We start from the raw sequence: 15,411 nt of genomic DNA on the forward strand, positions 1-15,411 counted from the left end.
ATATATACATACATATATATACATATATATATATATATATATATATATATATATATATACATACATATATATATATATATAGATATAGATGTGACAAGACTTATAACTGATTTATAATATAAAAATATTTAATAGAAAAATCATGTATTTTGAATTACTTAATATAACACATAAAAAAAAAATATAAAATCACTAAGGTAAATGCATGCAACTGTACAAATTCTAATCGGATTCTCAAGGGTGATGAAAATGCAAAATTTCTTAAATAGACTATTAAGGACCTTTTAAATTAATTGAATTAGATATGAACAATAAAAGAGATAATAATTAATATTATGAAAAGGAAAAAAAGATAAGATGTAACTATTTAATAATTAATTAGACATATAATATTTTAACTCAGTATAAGGACAAAATAGTAATTCAATTTCAAAGTTGGGAGCTTCCCACTTTTAATAATATATGATAAGACTTGCCTATGTTCTTCAAGCATACCTATTCATATGGAAGTCAAGATCAATTTAGTAAATAAATTAAAAAACATCATCTTTATGGTTATTTATTTAATTATTATTTAGTTTATATTTCAATCAATAACAAGTGGATTATTTTTAAAAAATAATAATAATATTATCAGACTTAGCAAATCACTATCAAAATTCATCAGCCTTCTTTAAGAAAATTATAGATCTTATAGATCATGGTCTAAAGATTGTTTTAAATAAATTAAAATTTTTATAAAAAACATTAAACAACGAAAAGTCTTATACTGTGCCATACGATTTTTTCACGAAACCTTCTATTTAATCTTGCCTTGTAAGCAAAGAGATGTCAAGATAACACGTGGTTTAAAATTATGTAAGCTATTGTCAATGTTAGACGATAATCACATGTTTTGTCTGTAAAGTTAAGAATATGAATCTAACTTTATCCAAAAGAGTAATTCCTCGAGAGCTATAGTTACACAAATTTTGAAAATAGAAATAAAATCTAAATGACTACGTAAATAAGTTAGATTTATGTAAATAAAGCAAAGTTTTATATATCATCAGCCCAAAAAGGAAACTGTACTACAAAAGGGCCCTTTTAAGGCCCATCTATTCTGAAACAAAATCAAGAATTAGTCATTTTTTAGAAATTGGTAGCCATTTTTCCTTCATTTTTTTCTTCAATTTCACAGATTATCCATGTTTTTCTTCAATTTTCAAGCTAATTCAACAACCCCATCTTCATCAAATTGCAAAAAGATCTCAAAAATGTGAAAAAGGTTGAGTCTTTCCTCCATTTCTGTAAAAAAAAATTCATTTTTTGACCCCAAAACCAAATTTGAGATGAATTCACCATATGGGGTTTTCCCAGATGAGGTAATTCTTCAGATTCTTGCTAGATTGCCTGTTAAATCAGTTTTTAAGACAAAAGTTGTGTGTAAAGTTTGGTATAAATTGATATCTGATAAATATTTCACAAATCTTTATAATGAACTGTCAGTTAAGAATCCTATGGTGCTTGTTCAGATTAGTGAACCTTCATCAGAATCAAGATCTAGTTTGATTTGTGTTGATAATTTAAAAGGAGTTTCTGAATTTTCATTGGATTTTGTAAAAGATAGGGTCAAAGTTAGAGCTTGTTGTAATGGATTGTTATGTTTGTCTAGTATACCTGATAAAGGTGTTTATTATGTTTGTAATCCATTGACTAGAGAATATAAATTGCTTCCAAGAAGTAGGGAAAGGCCTATTACTCGGTTTCATCCGGATGGTGAGGCTAGTCTTGTTGGTTTGGGTTGTGATTTGATGAAACAAAAGTATAATGTGGTTTTAGCTGGTTATCATAGGTCGTTTGGTCATCGTCCTGAGAAGACGTTTATATGTATGGTTTATGATTCAGAGTTGAACAAATGGAGGAAGTTTGTGTCGTTGCAGGATGATCAGTTCACACATATGAATAAGAATCAAGTTGTGTTTATTAATGGTGGATTGCATTGGTTGACGGATAGTTGTTCGTGTATGCTTGTTCTTGATTTGGGTACTGATGTTTGGAGAAAAATTCAGTTGCCTCATGAAATTAGTTGTGGAGTTAGGAGTCGTGTTTATTTGTTGGAATTGGATGGGCGATTGTCTGTTATTCAGATATATGAGGCTTGGATGGTTATTTGGGTAATGGAGGATTACGATAAGGAAGAATGGCGAATGGTGGACAAAGTTAGCCTTAGATGCATTAGAGGGATGGTACCGGGCATTTTCCCAATAAGTCAAAATGACAACTTTGTTTACCTAGCTACACATAAGCAGGTTTTAGTTTATCAGAGAAACAACCGTGTGTGGAAGGAGATGTTCTCGGTAAAGGACAGCTCAACCTTGCCTTTATGGTTCTCAGCACATGCCTTTAGAGGCACTCTCTTTTCATGCCATTGATCCGATGGTCGTATACATCTTTCTATTCAAATTGTGTACATAATGCTATCGTTAGTCTTAATTCCTATCTCTTATATTGGGCATCATCTTTATCGTTTGTCATTTTGTGCATACTGTGTGGAACCTCAAAGATGGTTTCGGCTAGGATATTGTCAGTTATATGTTCCCTTATCGGGGAGAATGACAAATTGTTGACAAAGTAAGTCTTCAATGCATTAGAGGGATGGCACCGGGCAACTTCCAGATAAGTCAAAATCACAGCTTTGTTTACCTTGTACATAAGCAGGTTTTAGTATCAAATAAACAACCGAGTATGGAAGGTGATGTACTCTGTGAAGGACAGCTCAACCGTGTGTTTATGGTTCATATCACACGCCTTAACAAGCACTCTCTTTTCCTGCCATTGATCCGAGACTCGTGTACATCTCTCTATTCAACTGTTGCACATAATGCCATCAGCAGTTTCGAGCAGTCATTGTCTTGATATTCTGCCATACTGTCTATGTTGTGTGGAACCTCGAAGGTGGTTTTGGCTGGGATCCCCAAGAACTACGAGATCACCACAGATTTTGATTTATCAAAGAAACAGCCGAGTATGGAAGGCGATGTACTCTGTAAAGGAAAGCTCAACCTTGCCTTTATGGTTCGTAGCACCACGCCTCTTTCCCTGCCATTGATCCGAGGCTCGTGTACATCTTTCTATTCAACTGTTGCACATAACACTGTCACTAGTCGAGCTCTCGTCTCTCTCCGCAGTCATTGTATTGATCTTTTGTCATACTGTTGTATGTATATCTTGTGGAACCTCAGTTCATCATAGATGGTTGATTTTGATATGAAATAGTCATTTTATTGTACTGTTGAAGTCTTCTGTTCCTTTGTAATTTGGCTCATTATATAGGTTTTATAGTCGCAGCTAAAAGTTAGTATTAGTGGCAAATAATGTCAACATCAAAAACACATATAATCGCCGCTAAAAGTATATATCGCGTTCGTGCTATAGCTTACAAATCATACTTCATACATGTAAATCACGATAAACAAACCCAATACTATAGCTCACATATCATATTGCGATAAACAATTTAAGTACATCGATACTACTTATTGCACCAACTTAACGCGATTATAAAATATATTTTACCAATCGTCCAATTTTATGTTACCTTAGTTAATACCCCCATAAAATAATTAATACTTATTACACAATATAATTATTTTTTAAAAAAAAATGATAACCAAACAAGGCCTTAACACCCGTTATTATAGTTTGTTAGTTCCTCAATATTTGGAGATCCTTTCATTGTAATTTTCTAGATTCTTGAGGGATTCTCAAGGATTCTTCAATTTAATTGTTGATATTTGTGCATGGAATTTGATAATTTTGAAACCCAAATCATTATTGATCTTATTGGAGCTGTTAATCATCCTTTATCATGCCGACCCACAACACAAATTGGGTTGGCAAACTCTAATATTCAAAAATTTAGGGATTTCAATCAAAACCCACAAATATTTCTGGGTTTTCAACCAAACCCAGATGTGATTTTGAGAATGGAAATTGAAAGATCAATGTCCCTGCTTCAGGTACTAGTTTCTACTAATATCTATTTCTTATGTGAATATTTGTTCCTCTTTCTTTTCTTCTCATTTTGGGGTGATTACGAGGCGAGGATCCGCCTCGAATCCTAACAAATAAGGGGAAAGTTCAGGTAGTCGAGCTAGTAAGGTTTTATTGTTTGGGGCTGTTCTTTTCTTTTTTTAAAAAAAATTGGGGTAGGGGAATGGGGGAATTACGAGGTGGGGAATTGAATCGTGACTAATAAGGTGAAAGTTCAGATAGTTGAGTTAGTGAGATTCTATTGTTTGGGGCTGTTCTTTTTTTTAAAAAAAAAAAGGGTAGGGAAAGAGGGAATCACGAGGTGGGAATCGAATCCTGGCCAATAAGGTGTAAGTTTGGGTAGTCGAGCTAGTGAGATTCTATTGTTTAGGGATGTTTTTCTTTTAACAAAAAAATTGGAGTATGGAAAGGGGGAATTACGAGGTGGAGAATCGAATCCTGAGCAGTAAAGTGAAAGTTCGAGTAGTTAATTTGTGTTGTTTAATGATTAATGTGGTGTTAATTATATTTTGAAGGTGATGGTAAATGAGGGTTTAGTGCCTTGTGAAGAAGAGGAAATGAAGAGGAGAAATGCTATTGACAAGCTCAAAAAGGTTCCTTTTTAAAATATAATTTAGATTTATATATATTTGATATACATTTTTTGCTTTTTTTGTATGAATGGAATGTCGTGTTTAATGGAAAATTACATTGTTTATACATTGTTGAACCTCCTTTTTGGTTCGTTGTGTGTTTACTTGTTCGTATATTGAACTCCTTAGTGAAAATTCTGGCTCTGCAACTGCTGACATGCTAACAAGGTATAGTTATTGATTTGATTATGTAAATTGGTTCAATGTGAAGTAAACAACTCGGGAAAATGAGAATTTTCAGTTACTTGTCAATCTTAATGTTTTATGTTAGGGGTTAGTTTCCATTACGTTAACTAATTATATGATTTCATTCGAGATTCTAGTGAGCTACAAAAGTTTTCAAAGCATTTATTCGTTATTATTTTGCAGATAGTAGTGGAGTGGGTTAAAACGGTGACTTACCAACGAGGTCTTCCAAAAAAGTACCTTAAGTTTGCCTCTGGGACAATATTGACATATGGATCGTATGGTCTAGGAGTAAGTCGAGTTTCATAAGCTCTCCTTTGGTTTTCCCTTTTCTTTTTTTTTTGTTTCGACAAATTGTTGCAGCATAAGAGCTGTTCCGCTTGTTTCTGCAGGTTTATAATTCAGAGTCAGATATTGATGCTTTGTGTGTTGGTCCTTACTTTGCCACTATAGCTGTGAGTCTTGTTTCCGCTTTTAGCTTCTTTGATTCTAAAATGAGGTTGTACAATGCCTATAATGCTACTTGTTATGTGTATCTCGTTGTGCCTCGTGTAGGAAGACTTTTTCATCGTTCTGCATAACATGCTTGCAAGCAGGCCCGAAGTATCAGAAATACACTGTGTCAAGGATGCAAAAGTACCTCTAATGCGATTCAAATTTGATGGGATATCCATTGATCTTCCCTATGCACGACTTAAAGTAATATCTATCCCCGAGGTGCGTTATTTTGACTATAGTTCAAGTGAAAGAGACCTTGTTAACCAAACGTGCTAAATTTCTTCCTTTTATACGATTACTCTATCTAATTGGTTTTTTCTTTATATCTAGAATGTGGACGTATTTAATCCGTTCTTCCTTAAGAATATTGACGACACAAGCTGGAAAAGTTTGTCCGGTGTGCGTGCCAATAGGAGCATTCTACATCTTGTGCCAAACATAGAGGCAAGTAATAATGTCAATCTGTATTACTCTTTCTGTTTCAATTTGTTTGTCTGATTTTGACTCAGCACGGAGTTTAAGAAAGTAAAAAAGACTTTTGAATCTTGGGGTCTTAAACATGTCGTGTGATTAAAGAGTTACTAAAAAAGGAAAGTAAAACAACCAAATTCAAACGGAGGGAGTAGTTGATAAAAATAGCATGGTTTGACGGTGCATGCTTGACGGGGATCCCTTAGTTTGACTTTATGTGATAGTTTCCGTCTATTACATTCTTGGTTGATTTGCTACAGGTATTCCAAGCAGTGCTGCGTTGCATCAAATTATGGGCTAAAAGACGTGGAGTTTATGCAAATGTAAGAGATTCATGGACTCACTCTCCTCCTATATTTCATGTTATCGTTATCTTTTCTTTACCTCGAATCAAATCTAATGATGCGATAACCTTCAGTTGCTTGGATTCTTCGGAGGAATTCACTTGGCAGTGCTTTCAGCATTTATTTGCCAAAGACATCCAAGTGCTAGCTTAAGCGCACTCATTTTACTTCTGTTCAAAACATTTGCCTTGTGGCCTTGGCCAACTCCCGTAATTCTGCAAGACCAGATAGCTAGGCCATTCATTCCGACTCATGATAAGGTCTCGTGGATGCCAATCCAGTTACCATGCAGCCCGTATGAATTTTGTCATTCCAACATAACCCGAAGCACATTCTATAAAATCAGGACAGAGTTCCTAAGAGGACATATGTTGACTAAGGTATATGATCATTTCGAATATAACCCCTCATTCCCTTAGTCCTCTTTAGTCGTTATGTTTTTCTCCGTAACGCTCACTTATGTAATGTACTTGCAGGATATGTTAAGCCCAGATTTTGATTGGAATATCCTTTTTGAGCCTTTTCCTTATTCAAGAAAATATGGACTATTCGTTAAAATTTTCCTTTCCGCTTGTGACAAAGATGAGCTAGGAGACTGGGTAGGTTGGGTCAAGTCACGTTTTCGCTGCTTACTAGTCAAGGTATGTCCCTGTTTTCTCTGTTTTCGTAAAGGTATCATCACTAGATATTGGCTGGTACATTTTACTGGACCGAGTAGGTACTAAAATCTTATACACCAGTGAGAGTCGGAGACAAACTTGTTCCTGCATACGACATTCCAGTCATGTTTGTTCTGTCTTCTTGTCTACGAGAAGTAGCATTGTATTTTTAGTTCTTTCGTAACTAGACTTTCTTTCATTCCGAGCAGCTGGAGGAGTTATTGGGTTTTTGTGACCCGAATCCAACTGAATATGTTGACACAGATGCATCAGAGCCAAATGTCATCTTTTACTGGGGATTACCAACTGGTAGAGCTGATCTAATAAACGCTGATCTCGTGGAAGAGTACTTTCTGAAGAGCATCGATCATGGATTGAATCAAGTCTCAACTGGAACGATGAAGTTATCGATTGTGAAAGCATATCAGTTGCCTAAAAAAGCTGATCAGCTTAATGCTCTCGAACGAAAGAACTCTAAGCCATGCTGGAGGGTTGTTGATGGCAATCGAAAAAAAACTCCTCCACAGCCCAAGTATAAACCTCATTGTGCTGAATCTGCTGGTGATTACTTGCCTACAAACGAAAATCCCGAGTTCCCTAGTGCTGGGGGATAGGGCGTTGTGCTACTCGGAGATATTAGAGCGGGATCCACCATTTGGGAAATACTGAGTCGAAGCAATAACAAGAATATTTCTAGTAGATACAGAGTTTGACACTTTGAACATATTTGTGGATAACACATATAGAGAACATGAAGAAACTTTGTACATTTGCATTGTATTGTGTTGTATTAATTTTGTAACTTTTGATCCTCACAAATCACAAATACATTTTTTTTTGTTATTGAATTGATTGATGGAAGAAAATGTAAAGAAAAATTGAATATTGATGTAATGAAAAGGGGAGTATTATTCTTCTTATCCTTGTTTGATTTATTTTTTAAAAGAATAGTTCCTTAATTATTTATTTACTATTTCCTTATTTTAGAAATATTGGTTGATTGATTCTTGTATTAATAGATGGTTGTTTGGTACGAAGGAAAATATATTTCTAAAAAATGGAAAAGAATTAAAATTGACCTTGAACGATGCGAAACAGACCACTTATATCCTTTATTACATTTTGAAATTAAAAATACCCCCGTTGTTATTTCAGGAGACCACAAATACCGTCATGAGTTAACACCCGAACTTTTTAGTAACATGGCAAGCTACATGAGACTAATCCCTCCACCTAAGCATTGCCAAATAAGATTCACTATAATAGAACTTGACCTTTAGTGGCGACAAAGTCGCCACAAAATCCCAAAATATTATCACTAAAGGTTATGAGTGATTTTTAGTGGTGAATAAGGCTCCAACAATCATTCTCTAGTAAAACTTATTTTTTCAACAAAAAAAATATGATAAATTAATTTTCGATTGCAACCTAATTTTTTAAAATAAATAACTTGCAATATCAATATTAAAAATATCCAATATTATTACGAAAAATCATCAATTTTACTTTTCGATTCAAATCTCCTTCTATATAATGCATCATTGTACATTTTATACATTTACATATGACATAAAAATAAGACATACAGTGTCCTCAAATTCCTACTTAATCGATATTATATTTGACCTTTTAAAAACAATGAAAAAAAAACACAAAACTAGAATTTAATGTTAAAAAGTTTTAGTAAAGATTTTCTGGGCTTTTATGGCGAATGTTGTCGCTGCTAAAGGTCTAGTTCTATTGTAGTGAATCCTAGTTGGCAATGCTTAAGTGTATGATTAGTCCCATGTGGCTTGCCACGTTAATAAAATTTTGAGGTGTCAACTCTTGAGGGTATTTGTGATCTCTTAGAATAACAGCATCGGCATTTTTAATCCCAAAATGAAACGAAGGATATAAGTGGTCTATTTCATATAGTTCAGGGGCTTTTTTGACTCTTTTCCATCTAGAAAATATATCATTTTCTAGCAACCAAATGCCGAAATATCATTAAAAGGGGGAAAATACCTTTTCTTTTTTTTCTATTATTTTTAAAAATATGTTTTTTTAAAAAAAATATTTTACTTGGTACTCAACACGTCTCTCTTTCTTCTAGTACCTTGTTTTACTTCCTTTTTATTGAAAAGGTTAAATTGAAAGAGAAACTGAATACGTGAGTTATAGTTTGATGATCGTGATTTATTCATATTTAATTAGCGATATCACTGGGCAAATGTTTAACACCAAAATGTAAGTGTAATTTCATGAATATAAATAAAATTATAGTATAATGTCACAAGTCTATGGTTTAATGTATATGATAGACATATTTATGCCAAGAAGTGGCAATTTGACACCACTTTGAGAATGTGTCATTTTTAAGTTGTTTAGATTATGATAATCTTTGATTTGAATTAAGCAAGTTGTCCAACTAGCTGAGATATTTTATTGTGGGCGGTAATAATTACAGTAAATAAAGATAATAAATTAGAGATTTTAAGTTTAAGTCATGAGAATAGGAAAAAAAAAGAGTTTTTAGCAAGAACGCTTTCTACTCTATAGAAGTGAATTCAAATTAATAAGATCAGCGTATATTGAATATGAAAAAAATAATCATTAGACAATAGTAACTGTCAAAAGTGGTCAATTTACTTATATATCATAGGGAAAATGCACAAGTATCCCCTCAACCTATACCTGAAATTCCAGAGACACACTTATACTATTCTAAGATCCTATTACCCCCTGAACTTATTTTATAAGTAATTTTCTACCCCTTTTCGTCCGACGTAGCACTAGCTTGAAGAAAAAAGTCAATCAGCGTTGGTGCCACAAGATAGTGCCACGTGGGTCGAAAAGGGGTAGAAAATTATTAATAAAATAAGTTCAGGGGTAATAGGACCTTAGTATAGTATAAGTGTGTATCTAAAATTTCGGGCATAGGTTGAGGAGGTACTTGTTCATTATCCCTATATCTTATGTAAAAGAGTAGAGATTCTGGTTCGAGCTTTGAGTATGAAATTGTCTTTGTTACGAAGTGTTTTATCTTTCATATGATCTTTTTCTGTGCAAATCAAGATTTAGTCAAGCTCTAATGTAAATGTCCGATATCGAGTGAGAAAAGAAACAAAAGTACTCCAAATCATTTATCCTCAAAATTGATTTACTTTTATAGGTAAAAAAGTCTAGAGGTCTACGCTCATCAATTCAAGCTTTGATAAGAAATCGGTTTTATTATGGAACACTTTGAAATTTTTCAATGTGAATATAATTCATTCAAACCTCAATACGAATATCGAATCTCGGATGAAGGGGTGCAAGAAATCACTTGAAAAGATGCCATTTTTTGGAATATATAAGTCATTGGATGATATAATTACTTACTTAAAAGTAAACAAGTTGCACCCACTAAGTAAGATATTTTTCATTAAAGGCAATTTTTTTTACAATCACAAATAATTAAGGCACTAAAAATTAAAATGTCATTATTAATTATGATTAATTTAATTAATCCTTCAACAGCTTCAATCAACTCAACGACTCTTCTAAATGTCATCATCTATATTAAAATATCTAGTAACTTTTTAAAAAATAATTATTGGTAACTAATCTTCTTAATTGTTTTTTTTAAAAAAAAAAATCCCATTGATTATGTAATAGAGTCAAATTAGTGGAGTCAGTAAATATAAAATAATTTTTAGAAAGAATAAATAAAACAAAAGAAAAACCTTTTTGTCTTTAATAATTCTGAAATATGTGATTATTCATAAGTAAAGAGATCAAATATGTATATCTCATGATACCACAAAAATTAAAATTAGAATTGATTAATAACTAGGAGACCAAATGTTTTATTAATTAGAGACGGAGCTAGATGAGGTTTATAGGTTCGGAGAATCCAATAGTTTTTCTGTAGACCATATTTATTAACTAGAAAATTAATTAAATATGTATGTATGTTAATTTGTGAACCCTTAATAAAATTGATGACGGTTATTAACGAAATTTAGAACTCTTATCAAACTTTAATCCTACTTTTTGAAGATTTGACAATAAACGGAATTCCTTATCATATTTTATATTTATATTATAAACGTTAATTAGAAATGATAACTAATCTTCTTCTTTTTTCTTTCTAGGTTATTCAAAATAGAGAAAAATGAAAATAAAAAATAAAAAAAATAAGAGGGGAAATACAATATTTGGTGACAAAATAACAAGAAATGGTTTGTTAATGATTTAATTAGGAATATAATTAATTAAAACAATTAATTGACGGTCCAAAATCTTTTATTAGTTGGCACAACAAGTAGCTAACCGCGTCGTAATTAGAAAATCAAATAACACTAAACAAATCAAAATTTGATGTAACAAAAAAAAATTGATAGACTTTTAAATAGACGATTTTACTAAAAAAAAGGTACGTTCCATTTTATATATCAACTTAGGTGAATTTCATGACGAAATGAAAGAGAAATCAGAAGAGTGAAGAATTTTATAAACGTTGATATGCATATTTTTGGACTCGATAATAATAGAGCCCAATGAACAAATTAAAGAGTTATATTTCACTTTATATTTTTATGTTATTAGTAAAATTAATTGAACTTTTATTATATATGTAGCCAAATAAAGAGTTTTTACACATTTATTATATTCAATAATTTCATTTTTATCAACTATTAATTTCATTTAGTATGCTCAATTTTTTCCGGACAGACTATTTATACTAATTAAATTCGACTAGTTTATCATGTTTAAGTGATAAAATAAGGTAATTATATATTTATATGTATTAATTAAATAATTATATCTATAAAAATATAAATCGTATATTTATTAAATTGATGTAAATATTCGATATACCCAAAAGATGAGAATTTCAAAAGGATTTGGTTTAAATTGTGTACAAAAAAACGTTTATTTCAAGAAGCAAAAGCCATGTTTTCATGTAGTAATGTCTATATTAAGCAATATTCAAACTAAAAATAAAAATAGAATTCCTTAATTTGATCCAACTTGCAAAGTTGTCAAATCAATTATCATTAAAGAAAATATAAAAATATCAACGATGTTAGAATTTAAAGTTCATGAATTTTTTTACCCCTGCAATGAGATTTGAGTTGTAAGGAGCATCAAATCGTAATTTGAGTATTATTTTTGTTCATCAAATATTGATATCTGTACTTATTGATCTGATTAATTTAAATTTGAACCGAATAAAATAATAACTACTAAAAGTATAAAACACATTCGCTACTTTAAAATTAAATCTCTAATTAAGAAAAAAAAATTAAAACATTTGACTAGCACCTTTTAATGGTGATTCATGAAGTCTTTATTGATTTTTGGATACTTTTTCGATTTCAAAACCTTGGAATCAATTTATTGTGACTCGATTAATTTAAATGTTTTCTTGATACACTACTAAAAGGTAACACTCTTTTTCAATAAAAAAGTTTTATATTCTCAAATTCTAACTCGAATTAAAATTAAAAATAGAAAAATCATACACGTAATCAATTCAAGTCGTAAATGATTCTAAGAGTACTTTGTTATTTGATTAGTGCACATAAGTTAATAAAACTTGTACACTTCGTTAATTAAACAAACTTAGCCCTAAATACAGAGACTTAAAGAAATAAAATTCTTCATAGTGATACCAATTTGGGAATAAAATATTTCGACTAAGATAAAAACAAATAAATAGTATATAATCACTTGATTAATCATGATTAAACTAATATACACTTATGTATTGCTTAATCATATGATTAAATGCATGAAATCTATTATAATTTCATTTATCTCGGTGTAGGAGTGAGCATGATACGGTATTAGAAATCTTGGTTCAATAATAATTTTGGTTTTTAAAAAGTTATTACATTATCATATTAATTAATTATATTTTTAAGTTTGATTTCGATATTTTGGGGTACAGTAAATTGATAGTCATAGTTTATTTATGATATCGGCTTTAATTTAAAAAAATATCTCAATTATATCATTTAAACACTTCTCTATAGAAATATTTAAAGAAAGTACAAATAATTTCCTTCGTTAATTAATTACAAAAAAAAATTAATATAAAGTAGTCAAAGTTCCAATGTAATATTTTATATATATTCTAGTATAAAAATAATAATAACAACAACAACAATAATAATAATAACAATAATGATAATAATAACAACAACAACATACACTACATACTTCGATATTTGTGTATTTCGACTTAATACTATACAGAATACCAAAAAATAGGTATAAATACATATTGAATCATAATATTAAAATTATGATATCGAAATATTCAATATTCAATATAGTAATTTAGTATTTAGTAATTTCAATAAGGTTTTACCACACTTTTTTATTTTATTATTTAGTGTATAGTATCTGTATTAAGTTCGATTATTTTCAATTCGCGCTACGTAAGTCTTTATTAGGGGAAAGTGCTCCCTATCAAAGAATTTATCCGTACTCAATATTCACACTCGAAACCTTTAATTAAAAAAAAAAAAGTAACTCCATCTATTGCACCAAATCGTTTGATAGTTAAATCACATAATTGCTTTGGTCGCTTTCCTTCCTTATATATATATATATATATGAAGACAATTGCTTTATTTCTAATCTAAACAAAATCAAACACCTTTAATATTTCATTAGCTTTTTAGCTTTTTTCTTATATATATATTCCTTCTTCAAATTCTCATTTTTCTTCAATTCTCAAAAAAAAAAAAATTAAAAAATGAGAAATTTATTCCCCATATTGATGTTAATCACTAATTTATCACTCAACAACGATAACAACAACAACAGCAACAATAATCTCATACACGCAACGTGTAGGGAGACTCCATACTACTCCCTATGTCTCTCAATCCTAGAATCCGATCCACGTAGCTACGAGGCTGAGGGTAGTGATGATATAACTACCCTAGGCCTCATCATGGTGGATGCAGTGAAATCAAAGTCTATAGAAATAATGAAAAAGCTAAAAGAGCTAGAAAAATCGAACCCTAAGTGGCGGGTCCCACTTAACCAGTGTTACGTGGCATATAACGCCGTCCTACGAGCCGATGTAACGGTAGCCGTTGAAGCCTTGAAGAGGGGTGTCCCTAAATTTGCTGAAGATGGTATGGATGATGTTGTTGTAGAAGCACAAACTTGTGAGTTTAGTTTTAATTATTATAATAAATCGGATTTTCCAATTTCTAATATGACTAGGGACATAATTGAACTCTCAAAAATTGCTAAATCCATAATTAGAATGTTATTATGAAGAGTAAATTTTATAGTTCAGTGTACGAAGTTCTCGTTACGTGAACCAGATATAAAGAAGGATCAGATTACGAAGGTTACAAGCTTAATAATACTTCAATACTAGTTTTCTATTTTTATTTTTTTTTTATATTCTAGTATTTTGTTTATTGTGTGTGTTTGTATATAAAGGATTGAGAATTAATCCAACTTTATATAAATTCTTAGTGTTTTAATTTTTATTTAATGTAACGATAATATGCACTTAAATGAAATAGCAATTATTTGATGCGTCTATACAAAGCAAGCATTCTATTAGGTGATAAGTTTGCTTTCACTCATTTTTCATTTTTCTTTTAAGAAAAAAAATATATCATTTTCATAATTGTGTATTATATTTTTTTAACGTGAAAAATTATACGTTTTAATTTCTCAATATAAATATCGAATATACGTTTTTTTGGCATTTTAAGTTTATAAGATAACTCCCAAAATAATATATTGTGTGGAATGTCACAATTGAGCACTAATCTATCAACAAAAATTATGTTAACATATATTTGTCTTCAAGACTTAAATCCTTTGTTATTTTAACTCACTTTATTAATCGTTAAATCAACTTTTACCTAGGATTCTAATCAATCGACAACAAAAAATCATTTATTAGTCATCAAGACTTGAATCGATATTCATTTAATTCATTTTTATTAATTGTTAGACCATAATCTTGAGGTGTTTAAAATTTATTATGATGTCAAAATGTCATAATCAAGGACTAATCTATCAACAAGAAAGTTATGTTAGCCCATACTTGTCATCAAGAATTAAATAAATCTCGTATAATTTACTTTATTGATCGTTATATATATCATAATTTTAGACGGTTTAAAATTGTTTTGATATCACATGTCATGAGAACTAATTATCAACAAATTATAATGGTAGCACATATTTGTCTATCACGATTGAAATTAATCTTTATTTGAACTCACTTTATCGATCGTTAAACCACACAATCTTTGCATACTTAAAATTCATTTTGATATCGCGGTCAAGCACTAATGAATCTATCAATAAAAATTATGTTATCACATATCTACTTGTCATCAGAATATAAATAAACACATCTTAATCTTATTTTCTTTGTAAACAACTTTAAATTTATCGTTCTTTTTATATATATATATATAAAAAGTTATATTAGAGTGGTTGGGAGAATAAAGCATCAAGGAATATAAGTAGCTTTATTTTTTTTAACTTCTTCCTTTGTGACTTTTTATAAAGTGGAAGTGAAGATTAGCCAAATGTTATTTGTAACTAGTTTCATTTGACTAAATAAAT

At 30.5% G+C, this 15,411-nt stretch overlaps 3 protein-coding genes across 3 annotated transcripts; all 3 read left to right on the plus strand.

The window, feature by feature from the left end:
• Nucleotides 1–987: 987 nt before the first annotated feature.
• On the plus strand, nt 988–3,279 carry LOC107005357 (F-box protein At5g49610). The gene has a single exon (XM_015203934.2). It carries the CDS (start codon nt 1,332–1,334, stop codon nt 2,412–2,414), a length of 1,083 nt encoding a protein of 360 aa, XP_015059420.1. The 5' UTR covers nt 988–1,331; the 3' UTR covers nt 2,415–3,279.
• Nucleotides 3,280–3,705: 426 nt separating this feature from the next.
• Nucleotides 3,706–7,743, plus strand: LOC107005807 (nuclear poly(A) polymerase 3-like). Its single transcript, XM_015204460.2, has 10 exons — nt 3,706–4,001; nt 4,551–4,628; nt 5,037–5,144; nt 5,246–5,308; nt 5,409–5,570; nt 5,682–5,795; nt 6,083–6,145; nt 6,241–6,546; nt 6,643–6,807; nt 7,035–7,743. Exons 1-10 carry the CDS (start codon nt 3,783–3,785, stop codon nt 7,437–7,439), a joined length of 1,683 nt encoding a protein of 560 aa, XP_015059946.1. The 5' UTR covers nt 3,706–3,782; the 3' UTR covers nt 7,440–7,743.
• A 5,747-nt stretch (nt 7,744–13,490) lies between these two features.
• On the plus strand, nt 13,491–14,367 carry LOC107005279 (cell wall / vacuolar inhibitor of fructosidase 1-like). Its single transcript, XM_015203830.2, has one exon. The coding sequence runs from the start codon at nt 13,559–13,561 to the stop codon at nt 14,090–14,092; it is 534 nt and encodes a 177-aa protein (XP_015059316.1). The 5' UTR covers nt 13,491–13,558; the 3' UTR covers nt 14,093–14,367.
• Nucleotides 14,368–15,411: the final 1,044 nt, after the last annotated feature.

The sequence above is a fragment of the Solanum pennellii genome, chromosome 12 (assembly GCF_001406875.1).
Source record: "Solanum pennellii chromosome 12, SPENNV200".
Taxonomy (NCBI): domain Eukaryota; kingdom Viridiplantae; phylum Streptophyta; class Magnoliopsida; order Solanales; family Solanaceae; genus Solanum; species Solanum pennellii.

Coding starts and splice junctions, on each gene's coding strand:
- LOC107005357 (XM_015203934.2), top strand. CDS start 1,332: ATGAATTCACCATATGGGGTTTTCCCAGATGAGGTAATTCTTCAGATT.
- LOC107005807 (XM_015204460.2), top strand. CDS start 3,783: ATGGAATTTGATAATTTTGAAACCCAAATCATTATTGATCTTATTGGA. Junction 6,547..6,642: donor GAGGACATATGTTGACTAAG/GTATATGATCAT, acceptor ATGTACTTGCAG/GATATGTTAAGCCCAGATTT. Junction 6,808..7,034: donor TTCGCTGCTTACTAGTCAAG/GTATGTCCCTGT, acceptor CATTCCGAGCAG/CTGGAGGAGTTATTGGGTTT.
- LOC107005279 (XM_015203830.2), top strand. CDS start 13,559: ATGAGAAATTTATTCCCCATATTGATGTTAATCACTAATTTATCACTC.